The following is a 12499-nucleotide window of genomic DNA, read 5'->3' as shown; positions in this document are numbered from 1 at the left end:
TTTCCACGTAGACATCGACGAATTTTTGGTCCTTCGAGCCGGACCGGACCATCGTCAACCTGACGTAAGCGGGCGCGAGATACGCGAGGTTGCCAAATGTGGTGCGGCCGAGTTTCGAGCCAACTCGTTATACGTTATGCAACCACTGCGTGTGACAAAGACAGATAATAGTTATGTGGGCGAACATGAATGCATAGTAAACACTGGCCAATCACAGACAGCCAGGAACCGGGCCTACCTTGTCATCAATGGAAGTAGGGCGAATCCATTTTGACAGAAAAGGGGAGGCTACTTATGAGTTGACTCGATATTTTAGCTGTACCATGTGTTTTAACTAAGTTCCTGTCGTGTTTTGAAGGACGAGGAGGTTTCCATGTGGTGGAGTGAAACTGGTGACTGTGCAGGTTGTTTTAAAGAGATTTTCAAGGGTGCCACTTGTGACACTATCCCCCGTAGTAACAATGGACGAATCCGCTGTGATAGTGGAGATCAGCTGAACTAGGTTTTCGTACAAATCAGTAGTAGTAAGAACCCGGTAAAGAACAGTTCGTGGCCTAAGACAATCCGTAATGGCAGTGTATACCTTGTAAACCTGCACTTTCCCGTGTCGTTTCCGTTCGAAATTCTGCGTTTTTCGTTCCGTTTCCGTCCGTAACGGCTTACAAATCCCTCAAAGTGGCGAATCCGTCGGGAAGCAGGAAAAGAGACATGCTAAAATTTCTCACGCACAAACTCAAAACTCATTCAATAAACGAGGAAAACCATAATCAAAAGGTGCGTATACCGATCCGGTTCCCAGCGGTGGAACCGTCTTTGTTTTTATTTTGGTGTGTAAAATCATAGTAACCTCGCTGAAGGTCACAGAAAGCGTAGAAAAAATGGCTGCTGCGGGTCGAAACAGTTGAGCATCCGAACAAAGGAATGCACGGTTCAGGGCCTGCTGTCATTTTTCTGCTTTCTAAATCCTGCTAAGCGAGCGAGAAACCTGTCTAGCGCTTATGGTTGGATGTGTGCATATATACGGGGCCATTTTCTACACTGCTCCATTTGGGACTAGATATTAATCACCTGGCACGAAATTCGGGACAGTCCAGTCCGACTCAATGGACACGAACAAACAAAAATATTTAAAAATCAATATCACCACCTACCTTTCCTGATCGGCTATTTTGACACAACGCCGGGAACAAAGGAAAGTCGGAATCGTCTTGCAAATTGCTCCCGTTTAAATTCAGGAATCTAGAATACATCTTAATGCCTTATGCTGATTTACATAATAACGTGCCATAATGAAGCACTTTGTAGGTTCCTGCATGTTGCATAAGGACAGTACTTGAAATTGATTGAAGCACAATGTGCATGAATCATTAGTAAGGTGGAGTGAAAAACGAGTTAATATGTATCAGATTGTAGGACATTTTATTCAAATTTTAACGACAATTTTATCTATGTCCCAACAAGTGTTTCATTTTTCTATCATCTAACTCCATTTTGATCATGCCACAAATGTCATCAAATTCAAATTTCCGAGGTTGACGAGTTTTATTTAATAATCTGCAAACTCCTTTTATAAATATTCTTTAAAAATGTTTCTAATTGTTCTAGGGAGATGAAGATCATGACTCAGGAACCGAAAGTGATGAGGACTTGGATCCTGTGGACCTACCTCCATCTAGTAAGTAAAATATATTGATGTATGCCAGAATCATTAAGACATAACAGTTTGGATGTACGGTGGACAAAATAATGATAACCTCTTTATTGTAAGTGATTAATAACCTGTTTGGACATGACAGACAACAGGTCTCCAAATGGAACATTTAAAGTTAAGTGTCTACACAAGTATGTAGTTAATAATAGGCATGCGGTTATATAATAATTAATCATTTTTATCTTGATGTAGATGAGGAAAGAGGTGCAAAGTGTAAAGCTCATTTGTCAGCCTAAATACAATTATTTAAGGGCGCTTATTAGAGACTTTCCTCACGCTAATACATGGTTAAAAAAGGCATAACGTTGGTCACGTTCTCATGTACCTATTTGTAAATACATATCAGAAAAATTAGCAATTCATATTATTTGCGAACAAAAGAGTTTGGCATCACTCATCAGACCAGTTTTGGCAACGAAAACTGGTTGGAGAGTACATAATTCTAATAATTCGGGTGTGCACGATGGTCGACATCAAAGGCAGTTTTGTGCAAGTCGCAAACATGAAATTGAACAGAACTTTATTAAGACACTTTAACGCTGATTTACCTGCATATCATTTACCAAACAAACCTTGAACGGGGAATTTGCATATTAACGTCGAACCAAAATCGAGTTTAATCCGTTATTCAGATATAACCATAATTTAAATTTCTCCTGATAATCATCGAAGTTAACTTTCTTCTACTTATTAAATGCGGTTCGCATATTCATCGTAGATGACCCTTTTAACCTGTGTATGATTCACACTTGTTTACTGTTAAAGCGAAGTGGGATTTTATTAAAAAGCATTGCGTTTCATTTCTTATTTTTGAACGTTTCTCAAAGTTTTAACTGCACAGTTTGAATACTCCTCATCTGAACCAAACTGATTAAGATATTAATGCAGACACAATTAGAATGTTTTAATGTGTAATCGCGACTTAAAACGTTTTTAATACAACTTTCCAGTCCTTTTCTGCATGAAGATTATTTTGCCACATTTTGCTTTTAATTCGTTTCTATAGATGTAAAGTATGGGAAAAAAGAAGAGCAACTATATAAAAGTGCAAAAATATAATAATGAATGCTACAACGCATTTTGTTCATGAGGGTACTATTTGTTTACTTTCGAGGGGTTTTTAGGTCTTGTGACCTTAAGTATAAAAAATCCAAAAAATGCGTGCTATAAAGTTAAAAGCACATTTTTTTGGAATTTCACTCGGTTTCGAAGTGGATGTTTCACTTAAAATTCCCCACGGTATTTATTATTCAGTAGGACCTAAAAAAGAAAAATTGCTAAAAAAAATAACAGATGCCTTTGGTGTGGGAGAAAATATTATTTTAAAAACAATTAGAAATTATGAAATTCGAAGGTGTGTAGTGAATATAAAACGTTGTGGAAGACTACGAAAAACATTTAAAAAATCTGATCGACGCATCAAACGCCCCAGTTTAGCAGATCTGAAACTGTCTGCAAACCGCATTTTAGTTTCAATGGGTAACTTAAACGTGACATCTAGGACTGTACAAGGAGGCTTCTTGAAAGCGATTTACGAGCAAAACGTCCAGCCAAAAAACCTTTTCTTTCGAAAAAAAATGGAGATGCAAGGGTGATGTTTGTAACGCGTCATTTTAACTTCATTCCTCCACATGATAGGAAACAAGTTCTTTTTTTCCAACGAAACAAAAATTTGTGTTTTTGGAAGTAATGGTCACAGTGAATAAAACATTCTATGGAAAATACCTGATCCCACATACATATGTAGGTGGTTACTACCGTAAAGCATGGTGGAAGCAGAATAATGGTTGAGGGCTACTTTTCAGCTTATGAAATAGGTCCTTTTTATATGATTACTGGAACTATGAATACATATGAATATATAGATCAGAGTCGAGATTCAGAGTGGGAAATACCAGCACGATAATGACTACCCATAGCGTTAAAATAATAAAGGAATGATTCGCTAAAAAATATTCTCATTGGCCTGCTCAGTCTCCAGACTTAAATCTCATAGAAAATGTATAAGAGATAGAAGAAAAAACAATTTGTCGCCGAGAAATAAGAAATAGCCAACAGTTGTTCGAAGAAGTGCAGATAGCTTGGAATGCAATAGATGATGATATAATTAATTATCTCATTTCTTTCATGCCACACAGATGCCAGGAAGTCATCAATAATACACAATAATTAGGCATACTGAATAAAATATTAGTTTTGATAGTCTTACTTTTATTTTGTAAGAAGTTATCCTTCAGTTGATTTCATTCTGTGGCATTAAAAAATTGTTATGTTAAAGTTGTTCAAAGAAATATTTAGTTTAAATTCAGACGAAATCAAACTTATATGCATTAATTGATTAATATTTAGAGCTTTTATAAAAATAACAGATATGTCAAAAATGTGAAATTAAAAAGTTTTCTAATTTTGTCTGATACTGTATCTATATATACAATATATGTATCAAAATAATATTGGGAACATTCTCCGTAGGCAAGACATGTTATTTTATTAACAAAATACAAAAAGGCAAACTAACGAATTTACCACTACTCGGCCGGGCTTATGCCCTCCTATATCTCAACTGTCCATTTTCTTCTCATCCATTTCCTTTTCAGTTCTGGAGAGGTACCCCAATCCCCAAGGAGATTCCCCGACACTTGGCCATTTAGTAGCGGTGATAGTAACCTCGTTCGTCAATGCTTCATCCCAAGATGGCTCTATCATTTGCTTACCGCTATCTTATTACTAATTCTAATACCAGAATACTACAAACTTATCAACTACCAAATCTCCGATACACGTACATTGCAGCTTAGTTTTTACGCGCATTAGTGAATCAAATAGGGTATGAATAGGAATAAAATATTAAAGCATGTAAATGCAGCTTTTACGAACATCTGGCATTGTACTTGCCAAAACTTGACCTTGCAAGCCTTTTTACCACACATGGCGCATGTTTGCCTAATTTATTGCCACCACTCGATGTTCTGACGATTTAGTTTAAAAACCGAAGATTCGTTTTTGCAATGTACACGGCGATTTTATACATAATCCTGCCTTACAAAATCGCATGGTGCAATCGCAGTGCAAATTGAACAGGCGAAAAAATCAGATTAGCGGTATCTCCTCAAATTTAGTAGCAACTAGGGGAGACTTGACTAATCATTATAGCAAAAATTCAGACTGAACTAACCTGGCCTCTGGGACTCCACCATTTAATAAAATCCAATTTTAACCGGCTTTCCCCTGGTTAACCAACTCCGGGTCTAACCGAGCCGAAAATCTATTATTGCACAGTCGACGGCCATTAATTTTAATTAATTCGAAGTCGATTTTTTCCTACCAAAAACACCAGCCGGGTGTAAACTCGCCTAATAAAGCGTATCTTCCACCGGGCTGATGATTAACGTTAATTTATTTAAATGGGATATACGTAGTAAGAGAATTGTCACCAGCCAGCACCTTTAACTTGTCGGGTGTGTATGCAAAAGAAATCTGTCTAGCTTCAGCTATAGATAAAGAGAAAAAACATTAAAATGTGTATGCAATTTGCACGTTTATTTGTACGTGAACAGCCATTGTTTGTGTTCAACATTGTGTTACCTAATCGTATAAAATACCGAATTAAATTTTGCCGGCGCGACTCACTCTTAACTGATTTACATAATTTGTCCTAGCTAGTGACCCGTGGTTAATCGGTTTAGCCCTAGAATTTCGTCCGGTTAAATAAAGTTTCCGACCAAACTGAGACTGTCACAGTGGCCTTAAAATGCATTTAGAAAATTATTTTTAAACCACCTTTACGCATGTTGTTCAGTCAACTACTAGCTGGACTTATTAAGCTCCTTCCAAGAATTTTATTTACGGTTTCAAGGGCCCCACAAGAGCATCCACATATAGAAAATCGCCGCTATTGTGCTTTTGAAGTATGTATTCTCTCCTGGTACCTACATACTACAAAGATGAAAGAAGTCGCGTTAAGCCCTACAGTGGCTTTTATTTGATCTGTTCCGGTTATTTCTGCTAGTGAATGGAAACCAGTTTCTTTCTACTCTCTGTTACGGCATCATCGTAAATATGTATTTTTCACATAATCCAGACATGCTGTCACGAACAATAAATACCCCCAGCCGATGCAGGGTCAACAACAGCTCTTATCAGTCACAATTATTAACGTTGCCTTAGAATGCTACAACGAAACAATAAAATACTGCAAAATAAGCGGTTTATTATTGAAAAAATCCCTTTGTTAATCAAGAAATTAAATGGAGTTCACCGTAAATATGAACTTCTGGAAAAAGGGGAGGAAGTGTGTCAAAAGAGACCAGAGGTGATTGATGATTTAAACGCCGTGAGGGCACGTCTTGTAGCACAAGAGGAGGCTTTTTATGTGTCGCTTGGTTACATCCAGGCGGATCGTTTTGGTCTAAAAACTGCTCCGTTTGGTATTTGTTGACACACACGCATTTTATCTCGTATACACTCTAAAATTAATACTTTTATCTGCAAAACAAACAATATGTGTGAAAATATCTGCTGGCTTGTGAATGTAGCAATAACATAAACGAATGTTAATGCCAAAATTTTATCGGTCTTGCACAAGAGATCGGTTTTGATTACTAAAGAAAATAAACTCGCCACTCAAAACGGTTTTGTTCATGTTTTCGGTCACGTCCGAATTTTGCATGCATCTGGCCTTTTGTTTTATTCGTACCGGTGTCCTCATAGAGAGGAAAAGTTTATTGTTTCCACGGTTCTGGGGTGAATATTTAAAACAAGGTTAACTGGATTCGGAAATAGAAGTTCTGCGTATATTTCATTCTCAATGCGTTTCACCACCCGACAATATAAGATGGTTCTCGTTCTTCTTGCAAGACCCAGGGGCGAGCTTATAACCAATACAAGCCGTTTCAAAAAGGTCGTACCAAACTTAAAGAGGTTATAGGAGACATTAGGATAAACAATTTTTGCATAGAAACCCCTAATCAAAAACGAACCATTTTGGCTTCACTATCATTTTCGTTCAGAAACGTAATGTAAGCTCCTTCAAAAGGACAACCTTCAACAAGGTCACATAAATTTGGTCTTTAAATCATTCAATCGCATAACCGTCGTAAGATGTGCAGACCTTCCTACAAGAAAAGGGGGACTATCTAATAATACCTCTTGGATAGGTACAAGAATTTTATACACCAACGACTTAATGTAACTCTAGAGGTTGAAAAATCCAAGGGGTTTAAATCAAGACTTCGTTTTGGCCACTTGATAGGTCCGCCGCTTCCGATTCTTAGCGCCGAAAAATGTTGGTTCAGATGGTCCTGCAGAATATAGGCACAGGTGCACCGTGATGTTGGAACCACATTCTATCCCATACACCCATAGGAACTTATACATTGTCCAATAGGTTAGAAAGTCGGAAGACAAAGTAGTATTCATTTTTGTTGTATTCACTTAATTTGAACGTGGAAGTCCATGGAACGAAAATAACACTGGAGCCAAAACGCCTTATTGCTGACTAGGGCTTTCTACGCAAACTGTTCACTGCAATATCCGCCTTAAGATCGACACAACTTTTCCGGAATGCCGTGTATCACCAAAAAGACCCGTTTGCCTGCTGCGTCCTACAAGCTTCTCTTTTTATTAGCGAATTGAAGGTTCACGTCCTTCACTATGGACGACGGACTTTCACGGGAACGCGCGGAGCAATTGATCTAAGGAATGGCTCAAAGTGATTCCTGTTTTGATGGTCGGGGTACTTGCTCGAGGAGAAATCACGAAATTTCAACTTCCTAACCTTTTCAGGCATTTCTGTTTACGCTCTAGATATCACCGAAATCCTTAAAAACCATTTAACAGTCCGTTTATCATGATACAGGTGTTCGGATTGAAAATAAACCTTTAAAAATAGTTTTTTGGCATTAGGCCTTCCGCCCATAGTACTTGAGTAATGTCAAACACGAATTAATAATATAAGTGGAGCAGAATGTGGAGGTGAATGAACCTTAGACAAACATTCTCTCTCGTTTAAAAATGGTCTTATGCCAAATTTGATAACAAACAACAATTCGCGCGTGTAGGTGATTGAGTTGGCAGAGTAAATTTGAACGTTTTAACGGATTTAGTCAGTCATGAAATTATTTGGCAGGTAATTTTTTCGCTTCCTGAACTTCTTAAACGAAGGAGGAAATGTGCCTGCCCGTGTTATCAACGGGGTTTAAAAGCCATTTCGGGAAAGCATATTAGAAAACCGCAGTTCCTGGAAAACTCTGTGAGGATTTCCATCAGCGATAATTTGAATGTAATCGTATTCCATCTAATGAAGGGGTAAAATTTCCTCGCTTCAGACTTTCCAGTTTCGGTGTCACATCTAAATAACTGCCAGGAATTTACTACGATGTATCTGGGAGTAGGTAAAATTGGCTGAGAGACAAGATTTCGCAGTGTAGAGCGTTTTCAGGGAGAACTCTAAACTATTCCGGGAATAGATACCTAATTGAATCGATGCTAATCGTGTTATGAAACCAGCTGGTGTAATGTTTATTTTTAAAACTCATCGTACGACTTACTGATGAAAGGTGAACTTGAAACCGAAGAGAACCGTTCTGATGTGTCCATGAACTTAAATCAGCACGGTAAACAGCGAAATAGCGACGTGGGTACGACCGGCAAAAACAATGAAATTTGATTTACGTGTTCAGCCGGCAGAACTCGTACCACCTACACAGAACTACTTTTGTCGTAGTAAATATCACGTACACGTTTTTAACTATTCATCAATCCAAAGATGTTAATTATTGTAGCACAAGACGGTTAACTCTAGTTTTATTGCCACGCAATTGCCTTATTACGACGTTTTAATTTGCATTATTCAAACGAAATTTTCGCTCAATTTATATCGATCACGTACATACCATTGACACACCTCACCATTGTGTAAATTCCTGTCACGACATGATGAGTGCTCCTTTTGCAGTCGTGACCGACAGGATGTGCAGCGTCTCCCCCGCAGACACCGGCTGTTCTATGGAAAGTCCAGCTCCTGATCCCCACGATCCGCATTCATCCGAAGAAGAGCTCGAGGGGATCAATTGCAACCCCAAATGCGAAAAAACAACTTCTAGGCCTCTCAGAGCAGCATCTGTGGGCTTGGCGGAAAAACGAAAGTGGTCTCAGGTCGGAGATAATTACAAGTAAGCTACCACCAGTTAGTAGTAACACTAGTTAATTAAATGTATACCTATTTATCCTAGGTATCGACCTGAGAACGAGGAGAATATGTCGCACTATAGCAATCTTAGTCCTCCATCTTCCTGTTCGCCATATTTGAAGAGTTATGGGGAAGGTGGTCACGTGATAGAACATTCCGGATCTTCTGATGATGAGGCATGAGGTTCCGCATATGCTAAAGTGAACGTAGTGTTGTTATGGAAATATTGCAGGTCCATAATCTGTTAGCAAGTAGAGCAACCCCAGTGAGATTTCGAACCTCCCCACCCCTTGAGGCTGTGAAACCAGGAAGGAGGACTGTGTTGAAAAAAGCCAGTCCTCCATCGAAATTAGTGCATTACGAAGTTTCCCCTAGGAAAAGGTCCAGGCACGTGAGGCATTCGCATTTGCAGAGGCCGTATTTGGATTTTGAAAAAATGCAGCAGGTAAAGGGACTATATAAGCGACAAAACGTTTCTTGTAATCCCGAAAGAGTCCGCACCCAGGCAACAAACAATACGGCCAAAAAAAAGATAAAAGCAAAGTTCCCCGGATCCTGGAAGCGGGTCATTTCAGCACGAAGTCATATCGCGATTTCGAGTGCTCGAAAAATATTTGAAGTAGGCAGAACGCGTTTTTCAGCACTTTTCACCGGATAATGACAAAAAAGATACAAAACAACCGCGCCCGGATTAAAAACTGCGCGACGACGGGACGACTTCTTTTGGTTTTTTTTCTTGGAACAGCACACAGAAGAGCGGGAATATTTAATTCGACTTTGAGTCTTAATTACGTGTCTGCCATTAAACTACTTTCAATGTAAATCCTCAACATCAAAAACTCTTCATTATTTTAGTTGAAAGCTCGGTCGGCGACAGCTTGGAGACCGTCTGACGAGCACACGGGCGAACTTTCAGTCTTCTGTTGGTGAAACGGGCTCGAGGGGCTCGAGCCAGCACAGCCCCCGGACTCCGGACTAACCCCCCGGCCTCTCAGCCTTCCATCTCAATGGCCTTCCGAAGTCGAACGCTCAATTCCTCAGCAAGAAAACGAACCGAGTGGGGCAGTTTCTTGCAGCGGCCCAACCTGCACCATCACCAGCGAACACCAGGAAGTTATGGACGAAGAACACGCAGAAGAATCGGCCGTTGGCGACAGCAGATAGGCAATGTATTATATAAAATAGTGCGAGAGTGGCTGGGATGTTTTATATACCTTGTATGTTGTCTTTCAAAATTTTTTGTGTGATATTTCGCCTGTAAATCGATTCAAGATTTGACGGTTGTTGGTCCCTTGACTTGTAATGAATATTCGTATACAAAAAATTATTCTAAAGTAAGAAATGCAAAATTATTATCCGAGATGCAAAATAACCTTCGAGTTTTCAAAATTCTTGGGAGGAACATAACTAAACTACGTTCTTTATGACCTCAAAATTTTTTTAGTGGCACAGTTAGACATTTCAAACCATAAATACAATTTTTTAATAAAACTATTCATCATAATGATTCACCATAGTGGCAAGATATATTCTTGTTATTTTGGCGAAAACGACTTACACACCTCTATTAGAAATCTTCAAATTAAGTGCACTTTTCCGGCCCCAAGGGTTGAATCGGTATTTCTTCACCCTCATCATTGACGGGCGAAATACAAACGAATTCTTTGTTTTGTGATATAGACTAAATTTGTCTTAAAAACTTGAAAAAATGATGTGTGCGTAGTATTTTTCTAGAAGCTTTTAATTAACCTCATAGTTGTATGTAACGAGCAATGGCACTCAGTGGGTACATTTTCATTAGAAATTTTTTGCTGGCAATAGAAATGTGCTTATTGACTAAACAACATTAACTTTCAATTTCAATAAACCGAGGCCATGGCCCCGCTGCAAATGAATATAAGTACAAAAACTCAAAAAAACCTGCTTAAAAATATTAATACAAACTAAATTTCTCTAAAAGTTTCTTTAGTGAGGGTACTTTAATTCCTCTGGAGACCGATTGTAAAGAAGTAACGTAACACAGTTTGTGTTGTAGAACTGATTCATGTAGCTGTTAGATCTATAAATGACCAGGGAATGTTTTAAATTAAAAAAGGCAAAGAAATAATAAATATTTGGTTTATAAATTGTAACGAAAGAGCGCTGATTTGCTCCACTTAAAACCATGAATGGCAGGAAACTTACTAGTGATATAGAAATGTACACACCCAGTGTAATACTGGATGTGAAAATTCTATTTCCCTTTCGTAGGTATGTAAATCTAGCGCCTTATGGACCTCATAATTTTGTAAAAAAAAAGTGTGTAAATATTGGACATAAAGTCTCAAAATTGTGATTGTTTTAGCCCTTGATAAAATATGGCGGCTGATGTGAGTTTTTTTTACATAATAAGACTGGTTTTTCTATTGGTTTGGTACTGGCCCTATTTTATCAACGAGGCGTTCTTATTAGACAGGCGTTAACTTCTTCATAACTACAGTTTCGCTGTAGTCTTGCAGATGGTAACTGGATTAATGTTCGATGTAAGATTTTTGTATAATCTTTTAGCGTTTAGTGACTCAAGGGATGATAACGTTGAAATGATCTCGATCGAAGTTAATTTTAAGGGTACAATTTAATGTTCTGTATGTGATACTACGTACAGATGCCGATTGATCGGGCCTTACACAAAATTTTAAATGTAAGGCATGAAAATCAGATCCTAGTTGGCATGTAGAAATGTGGATAAAGGTACTGTAAGTAGAGGGTTACTTATACTGGAACACAACCTCAATAAGGCAGAACAAACTTCAGCTGTTTACTATAATCAAAATGATATCGTTGTGTTCCAAAAAAATATTGTTGAAAGGTATTTTCTTATAAGAACAATCTATTGTTAAAACCAATCCTCTCTACAAACAGTTTAAACTTTTGTACATACGGAAATTTAATTACGTTTTTAAAATTCTATAACTTTACTACCTTTAGTTCAAACTAAGAGTTCACCCCTCGTTTCTCAACATCGTTTCACCACCAGAGGGGAATAAGTCCTCTATTACATAGCTTAGGATTCAGTGATATATTTGTTAAGTATTTTTGGCACGTGATGTGCGCTTTATAAAATTAATTTTTGTGATAAAAGCAAGTAGTCATATAGAAATCAGTGATGCAAGATGCAACTACTGGTAACGGCTCTGTATATGTTTGTTTTTTTTTTGTGTGATACCTACACCTACTTCAAAACTGTGCTTTGTTTTAGACTAAATAATACTTATCTTAACATAGTCCATAATACTTTTTGGGAAGCTTATAAAATGGAAATTTCTATATGCCTAAAGATATCGCACATATTACCGTATGTTGCAAAAATTATAATAATTTTAATAACTTTAGTTTTACATTCACTATTTGATTCATTAAAGATATTTTATAATCTGCTTTTTTGTTCTGGTTTATTAAAATTCCTTTTAAACGCGATTTTAGAATCGCAATTAATTTCCAATTCAAGTGGAATTCTGCTATGAAGACGCGACAGTTTTCAATCTAAAGAAAATTAAATTCACATCTTACCATTTTTCTACCTTTGTCTTGCACGTGAACTCAGAGGAAGAAAGCAATTA

At 37.8% G+C, this 12499-nt stretch overlaps 1 protein-coding gene across 1 annotated transcript; it reads left to right on the top strand.

Moving 5' to 3' along the window:
* Nucleotides 1-262: 262 nt before the first annotated feature.
* Nucleotides 263-12316, top strand: Reph (Regulator of eph expression). Its single transcript, XM_066290803.1, has 6 exons — nt 263-774; nt 1606-1675; nt 8667-8883; nt 8944-9076; nt 9133-9345; nt 9756-12316. Exons 1-6 carry the CDS (start codon nt 709-711, stop codon nt 9828-9830), a joined length of 774 nt encoding a protein of 257 aa, XP_066146900.1. The 5' UTR covers nt 263-708; the 3' UTR covers nt 9831-12316.
* Nucleotides 12317-12499: the final 183 nt, after the last annotated feature.

This window comes from Euwallacea fornicatus, chromosome 15 (assembly GCF_040115645.1).
Source record: "Euwallacea fornicatus isolate EFF26 chromosome 15, ASM4011564v1, whole genome shotgun sequence".
Lineage (NCBI taxonomy): Eukaryota > Metazoa > Arthropoda > Insecta > Coleoptera > Curculionidae > Euwallacea > Euwallacea fornicatus.
This window is presented reverse-complemented; position numbering and strand designations above follow the sequence as displayed.

What these genes read in the sequence shown, in the direction of transcription:
- Reph (XM_066290803.1), top strand. Translation starts at nt 709, where the DNA reads ATGCTAAAATTTCTCACGCACAAACTCAAAACTCATTCAATAAACGAG. An exon ending in CAGGTCGGAGATAATTACAA is followed by an intron (nt 8,884 to 8,943) that starts GTAAGCTACCAC and finishes TATTTATCCTAG; the next exon opens with GTATCGACCTGAGAACGAGG. An exon ending in ATTTTGAAAAAATGCAGCAG is followed by an intron (nt 9,346 to 9,755) that starts GTAAAGGGACTA and finishes TCATTATTTTAG; the next exon opens with TTGAAAGCTCGGTCGGCGAC.